Genomic DNA, 7,926 nt, shown 5'->3' with positions numbered 1-7,926 from the left:
TATAAAGGCTGGAGTGACTGGATGTCTAACATAATAACCAGAACACTACTTTCTGCTTTGCATCTCTCTTGGTTTCCACTAATTGGTTACCAAACAGTAGCAAATCAGTGACTTGAGGGGGGACACATGGGTCATAACTGTTGCTTTTGAATCTTAGCTGAATGCTCAGGATCAATTGCAAACTCACTGAACAGTTATGTCCCTTGTGGCCTCCCTTATATTTGCTGACTAACTCAGAGTTAGAGAGCTGAAAAGCAGGAAGTTGTTTTCTGTTCTGTTACTGTATGTTAGACATCCAGTCCCTCCAGCCTTTATAGATGATGTTTTTGGCTAACTAACTATATTAGAAACATTTTTTAATTTGCAGAGTCTATCTCTTTACACGGTTTTAATTTTTACACTGAACTTTAATACCAGCCTTGCTGGTAAGGAGTTTAGAGGTTGTCTGTGTTTAACAAGGCAGATATATAGTTCTTTCACTCTAACAGGAAAGCAGATTTCCTAAAGCTGCCTCGCTAGCAGTAAAGACATTAATCACCAGACTGCCCCTCCTTCCCCCTTCCTTCCTCCCTCCCTCAGCCTTGGTGTCTGTCTCCCCTCCCACCCCTTCCTTGGTACAGGCACAGATGAGCTGTGGGAGGCTCTTGTCACAGTCACACGGACTTTAGCACTGAGCTCCCGACATGAAGCTTTGGCTGGTGGCTACCAGAGAGGCCTAAATTGGCACTATGGAGGAGAATGCCAATGTGCAGGAGACGGGGGACCAGGAAACCCTCCCACCATCTCAACCTGTTAAGCTGGAGATTAAGCGACATGCCATTACCGATGATTACAAGGTGTCAAAGCAGGTGCTGGGCCTGGGTATCAATGGCAAAGTGCTGGAATGTTTCCGAAGGGATACCGGGCAGAAGTGTGCACTCAAGGTGAGTAAAACATGGTGATAGAGTACTGTGCCTAGTGAGAATGAAGGCCACAGAGTAAAGTGAGAAGTGTGGGTACAGTGACAGAGGCAGTTTGGAGTGGGGTATGGGAGTGTGCCAGTCTGTACTAAGTGTATTATGTATATTGTGCCAGCTTTAGGACAGAGTAAAGTGTGTTTTACTGGTCCCCCAACACCACAAGAGTCCGTAAGGGTGAATAGTACCCCAGACATAATACAAAGGATGTATTGTTTAAGAATTGTTAGTTATTTCACTAAATCAGGTATGTCCAACCAGTTGCCCTCCAGCTTTTGTTTAACTACAGTTATAATCCCACAACAGCTGGAAGGCCGAATGTCCCTGGTTTATGTAACACTCCCCCACCCCATTATAGGGTCCTACTCTTCCCGCATTGCCTTTCGATCCCTTTTCTCTAACACCGATAGTGTGCCTAGTAAGAGTGCCCGTCTGTGGGAAAGGTGTGTGTGTGATTTACATACTGAATGTGGCAGCCAAGAGGAAATGTACAACTGTAATTAGTGCAGTTTCGGGAACAGAGAGATGAAGCTTAGTTAGAATGAAAGTCGAGAAACATGATAGGGAAGTGTGCTCATTTTCAGGAGAGCAGTGGTGTGTTCTAAAGGGATTGAATGCTTCTGGATAGTGTACGGATGTATTATAAGCACATGTAGTCACCATGAGTGTTTAAGGTGGTCTTGCACACAAAGGTCCATGGTGAGGTCACCAAATAAGCAGATATGTGCATACACAGTAGTAGATGGGTAAATCTGGCTGATGTGATTGTTCAGCCATGGGGCCAAAACTTGGATCTCAATAGAGGCAAATGCAGATCCATAGGGAGAGGACCAGCTCAAAGGCCTGATGTGTTTCTTGATCAAACCTGCATCTCAAATATGCACCCCTAACCGGACAAGGAAGATACGTAGGAATAAAACACAGAACTATGCCCATTTATTGGCCCTAGCATGTATGTGTGCCCTTGAATTGCTTGTGTGCTTAATGAATCATACGATCCAGGAGGCAACCCTTAGTACTTAAAATGGCAATTTTCTATTTAAGATTATCCAATGATTATCCAATGACAGATACTACTAGGCAAGTATGTTTAATAGGTTGTTTATATGAGGTAATGTTTTACTTATGGGCTGTTATATGTGATATATACTTTATTATTTATTTTTATAGAGTTTCAGGGTTATAGTTTTCCTTAAATATGAATCCACTGGTGTATTATAGAGAAAGAAGAGCCCTATAGAGGAAGTAGACACCGAGTTCACAAGGGGAGGCCTCACGGGGTCTGCGTCCTTTATAGTTGATAGAATTTCCCCATAGCTGCTCCTTGCTTACATCGGGACATGATCAGGCAGGCATTTGGGTAGCAGGGGGCCAGGTAGGAGATGCTGTAGGTGATGCTCCAGGCAGCAGAATCATTTGAGGGGTGGCCCAACATTTTGTAGTTGTGTCACTGAGCAGATGTTTTTCCAAGTTGGCTGCCCATGTGGTGGGCCAAGTCCATTTAGCCTTTGGCCAAGGGTTGGATCACAAGGTGCCCACAGACCTGTTAGACACAAAGCCTGATGCTGTTCTTATTTAAAGGGGTTTCTAGCCTGCCCAATTGATATCTCAGTGATTAGGAAGTGGAAGGGCATTGTCTTTTGCGCTCATGCAAACTCCCATAGGTTAACAAATTGATCAAAAGCCCCAGGCTAGCAGCAGCCAATATTCACCCAGGTACATGGGCACTTGTGTGCCCCTTACATTGGGAACCAGACAAATTCCTTAATTTCTAGCAGTTCTAATTTTAACAGTTAACATTTTAACTCTTAGACATTTTTATTTATCTCAGCCTTGACAAAGCTTTTGTGAAGCGTGCACTTTGGTGATCTTTATATAGACAAGCACAAGCACTTTATAAGTTCCTAAGTAGTTATTGGAATATAAAGACATACGGGGTTTAATTTTTCTTTCTTTTAAATTAATAAAATTTTTATTTATCAGCATGTTTCAGTGCAGCAGAAAGTTATGTTTTTATGCATTTAGAGTGTCAGAAGATTTCCCTGTGCCCCATACATATTCATGTACATCCAGTTTCCATGCAACTGCCTTGAGCCAATTTGCATTTGAAATAGATTATTTAATAAAAAAAATTTGGATCACAGCAAGGCCTCGTGCACATGTTGTGTTCTCTATGCAAGGCAGCTCAACTTGAAAATCTAATCTGTTGTCTTCTAATTATATCATTGAATCCATTTTTTAAAGATTGCTAATGTATGTGCTCACAATTGCGCGATTGCACTCATAGATATCTCAGTGGCTTTAATCACATCACCACCACTTCATTAAAAAGAGCAATTCATCCCAATGCTATTTCTCTGATGCTGACACTGAACGCTCAAATCCTTTGGGCTTGCTTACATCTAGTTCCATTGCATTTGTAGCATCTGTAGAGCAAGGCCATGGGTATGCGTAATGTTTCTCCACTGGGGTATTTTAACCGGATTCTATTTATGTAAATAGCAGGGGGAAACGTCTTCACCGGCTGTGAGTTTGCCCCATGAATGGAACATTGGAAAGGTTGCCATACCATGTATGTCCCCTGACCTGTTTTTTTTTTACACATGAGCCACATTCAAATGTAAAAATAGTTGGAAAGAAACAAGCATGAAAAAGTTCCCAGGATGCCAAATAACGTTTGTGATTGGCTATTTAGTAGTCCCTATGGGGGTTCTGTTTGGCAGTACACCTGGTTTTTATTCAGCTAACACTTTCCTCTAAAAATAAGCACCTTTTTTGAGGCAAGTGGGAGCACCGTCCATCCAAGGGGTTGGTAAGCATCATGTTGCTCACAAGCCACTGTTTGGGGATCACTGGCATTAGGTATCCGCAAGTGTATTGCTACCATTATACATTTACATGGCCACAGGTCCTAATAAGATGCATGAATAAAGCATAAGTGTTAAGGTGGGCATACTATATAAGAACTACTTGTTTGTTGCAACCACCAAATGATTTAGCTGATTTGGCCATTGAGCTGACTGGAATGATCCCCCTGAGCCAATGACTGGATCATAATGGGGGAGCGTCAGAGGATCAAATCAACGCACCAGTGCAGTCCTCACCCAAAGAGATTTTATAACCTTTCAGATAGATAAAATAAGCAAATGACGTTCTCCGCACTGCCTTTTCAATCATTCAAAGAATGCATCAAATCCTCGCTTGGGTAAACCGCTATCCCAACAACTGGCGACAATTAAAGGATGAGGAGAGCACTTCTCAATAGCAAAACACTGTGGTTGTTTCGGGTCATTACATACCCTTTCTCTTTTGGATAGATATCTGGACAGTTGTGAGACAGGTAACAGTTGATTATATGTACAGAGTTACTTAATGTTTCTGGTTGCTAGGTTACAAGTTGTAGTTGTTCTACGCTAATATAGTGACATACCGTAATACACGGTACCCAATACACGTGTTGTTATGTACTTTATAGTGAATAACACTGTGGCTCGTAGTGCAGATATGTGCATTGTGATAGTTATGTTACATTGTGACACTGAATGCTGCTGTGTTCTGTGTATTAGAGCTCACTCAAACAACTGATTCCAGTGCAAACAAAATCAAACAAAATCAAACAAAATAACTGCCTTGCGCACAAATTCTGCATGTAGAGAGACATGATGTCTGGTGATTTTAATAGTGTGAGCTCTAACACATCTTCTAGGCAAAAGTTATATATATATATAACTTTAAGTTATATTGGTTCCCTGTGATCATTAGGAAATACCTGTTAGTGTGTGTGGGTTGAGCCTTGCTCTGTATATTTAATTCCCTATATGACAGACCAGGCAGAGTGGGTGTAACAAGCTTTGTATTGTGATTGAGGGTGTGCCATAATCATGTGCTCTCAGGAATGTCTCTATTTCATTTCTTGGCTTCCTTTGTAGAACCGATTAAAGTTCATTTTTATTGATTCTATTGCTGCTTCCAGTTCATACTGCATTGTGCACAAACGTGCCCAGACAATGAGGAGACTGAATTTACCTAACAGTTTTGGGGCACAGTAAAGCCTAAAGGCCACCACACCTGAGGATAAACAATGTAATCTGTGTGTAATAAAGACAGGTGCACAGATCTGTGGTTCAGTTCAGTTTTGAAAAGTTGCCCATACATTCACAATTATGTTTTTTCTTTATCTAAGCACAAAATCAATTCAAAACTAAATGTGCAGTGGGCTTGTAGCTGTTAGGGGGCCTAGCGGCTCCCAGCGGGAGTAGTCCGGACCAAGGAGGAAGCTTTTGGGGTCAAGGTCCAAATTCACAGTACAGGCAAGGGTTAAAGTATAAAGCGTAATCCATAATCCAGGCAGAGATCAAAAAGGCAGGCAGCATACAAAACAGGGTCAAAGTTCAGGCAAGGTCAAGTTCAAGGAATCATGAAATATAAAACACTCAGGTACAGCGTTTTAGCGTCCCAGGCGCCCTTTTATTACAAACTCCCGCGCCGGCGGTGACGTCATCACGCCTGCGTCATTGCGCTGGTGCCGCACCCATGTGGACTGCATGGGCTCCGCCATCTTGGATCTTGTGCCGCCGCCAGGAGAAGACGCGCCGCTGAGCGCTCCCTGCGGTCCTGACAGTAGCCACAGAGGCTGATTTACTAACATAGGTGTTTCAGTAGTGTAAATTCCGGTACCAACCATCAGAAATACAATATTATCTGTCTGCTACTAGTTGGAAAATGATCAAAGCAAATGCAACAAAGATTAATTGAGTAAAGGTGGCAACGTGTCAATAAAAGTTGCCATCTCGGTCCTCCAGACTGAAAACGCAGCTTATTGGCATGTTTATGGGACCATTGGAAGAACCTGCCTGACCATTAGCTCACTAAAAATGTACAAAATATTGGGCACTTTTGAAAATCCTGCATAAGCTCATCCAGGCCCACAGTAGGAAAATACAGATTAGGCCAGTTACATGGGTCGCCATGTAGGGAAGAGATCAACTTCATACCTACCAACATTTTGGAAATAAAAAGAGGGACAAAAAAGTTGCCACGCAGCAGGGGGAATTTTTTACCACGCCCATTTTTATGGCCACAACCCCTAATTACCATGTTAATTTTACAAAATTTGGCAGGTTATGAAAGTTTGAACATATTTCTAACTTCTCCCAAGGGACCTGTTATCTTATATTGTTACAATTACTTACTTATCTCGAAATTGTTACAAAAGTATCTTATCTGCTGCTGTGGCTGTTCTGGGCACTCTGTCAGAAGCCAATTCAGTTAGAAACTTTGTTTCTTTTTCTGCCTGTTCAGTGCAGAGAAAAATGGGACTTTCCAGTACAACAAAGGGACTGCGTGTTGAGCTGTCAAAAGAGGGACTGTCCCACTGAAAATGGGACAGTTGGGAGGTATGATCAACTTGTTTGGTGACCTCACTAAAGGAGCAGATCTCAAACTGTATGGGCAGCTTTACTGTATTGACCAATTTCACATCACCTCTGTGCTTGAATGTTACGTATGTCCTCCCAAGCTCCCAAATGGCCTTCTGCTTTCTCTCTGCTGTGTCAGACCATGGATAGAGTATCAGACACAAGAATACAGTAACGGGGGAGAAGAAATGTCCTTCATGCTCACCCTCCCACAGATCCCATTAATATTGATCCACAGGAAGGGAAGAAAACAGAATGACAGAAAAAAACAAATGCACTAAAGAAGTAAAAACCAATTTACTGAACGTTCCAGTTGTTGAATATCTCAGTGCTCTACACCAGGACCAGTTTTAGGGTAGGACAAAAGGGCATTTGGCTTGGTCCCTCGTCATCATAAAGGCCCCTAGAGGAAAAGCTACTGTTTGTTTAGGGCTTCATCTGTTGTTGCGTTGTTGCAGTATAAATTCCAGAATGTCCCACTGTTGTGGGAAAGTTAGGAGTTGTACAATGATAATGGTTGGGTCATGCAAGACTTATTTACCAATACTGAGCAAATTTGCATTGGGGTAAGTAACCAAGTTGTTTGGCACCACTCAGTGATTCTAGTTACTTACTTCAGACTCCAGGGTACTTTTCTTCTTAGGACCCCACTACCATACTCATCTGGTGCCCCAACATCCTCTGTGATGGACATGAGCAAAGAATTTCTGTACTAAGCCTGTGCTCACCCAGGGCAGAATTGAGGATGCTGGAGTACCAGTAGAGTATGGTAGTATGGTGCTGAGAAGACATGTATCGAAGAGGAACACCAGTCCAAGGTCTGAAGCGTCTGGAATCCCCAATCTGTGGTGCCACCACAACTCAGCACCTTTATCGCTGCCTACTTGTCATTAAAGGCAAAAAAATAAAAATGTTTACTTTCTGTAATGAAAAACCAACCTATCTCCAACATACTTTATTTAAAAAATGTGTACCGTTTTTATAAGAAACCTGACTGTATGCAGTGAAATTCACCTTTCGTTTTACTTGCTCTGACAGCTGCAGTTAGGAAACTTCAGACGGTCCCTGACTGCTGTGCAGGGAAATGATTATACTTTTAAATGACAGGGGGGAGCCTCCCCACCTTACTTCCCTGAACTCGAGCAGCTTTGTTAGTTTCCCTGTAAAAACTGTGTAGATTTGTATCCACAGACCCAGTGCAGTCTGTATTTTCTGATTATTAATCAGTCTTCCTGTATCGGCTTCTGGCAGATATTTTTTGACTCATGCTATATTTATCATTTATGACAATCCCTAATCTTAACCTCCCAACTGCCCAGACCACACTGAGCATGTGCATGGTCTTGGTTTTGCAAAGATGTTTAACAAAGTTACAAGATGACAACCCCCTGCGCCAAAAGCATAAATCATATGTTTAATTGGGCTTCTGGTGCAGTGAGTTCATGTTTATATTTAGTACACAAAATACAGCATTTCTAACATTATTCTATTTTAGACTTTAGTTGAGGAAAACCACTGCCCTATCCTGTGTATTTTCTGTTGTTTAGATGGAG

At 42.1% G+C, this 7,926-nt stretch overlaps 1 protein-coding gene across 1 annotated transcript in view; it reads left to right on the top strand.

The window, feature by feature from the left end:
• The first annotated feature begins 611 nt into the window (after nt 1-611).
• mapkapk3.L (MAPK activated protein kinase 3 L homeolog) overlaps nt 612-7,926 on the top strand; it is a 33,357-nt gene continuing 26,042 nt past the window's right edge. The window contains exon 1 of the mRNA XM_018258978.2: nt 612-923. Within this exon, the coding sequence (XP_018114467.1) occupies nt 729-923 (195 nt within the window). The 5' untranslated portion in view covers nt 612-728. The remainder of the gene's footprint in view (nt 924-7,926) is intronic.

Source organism: Xenopus laevis, chromosome 4L, assembly GCF_017654675.1.
Source record: "Xenopus laevis strain J_2021 chromosome 4L, Xenopus_laevis_v10.1, whole genome shotgun sequence".
Lineage (NCBI taxonomy): Eukaryota > Metazoa > Chordata > Amphibia > Anura > Pipidae > Xenopus > Xenopus laevis.
This window is presented reverse-complemented; position numbering and strand designations above follow the sequence as displayed.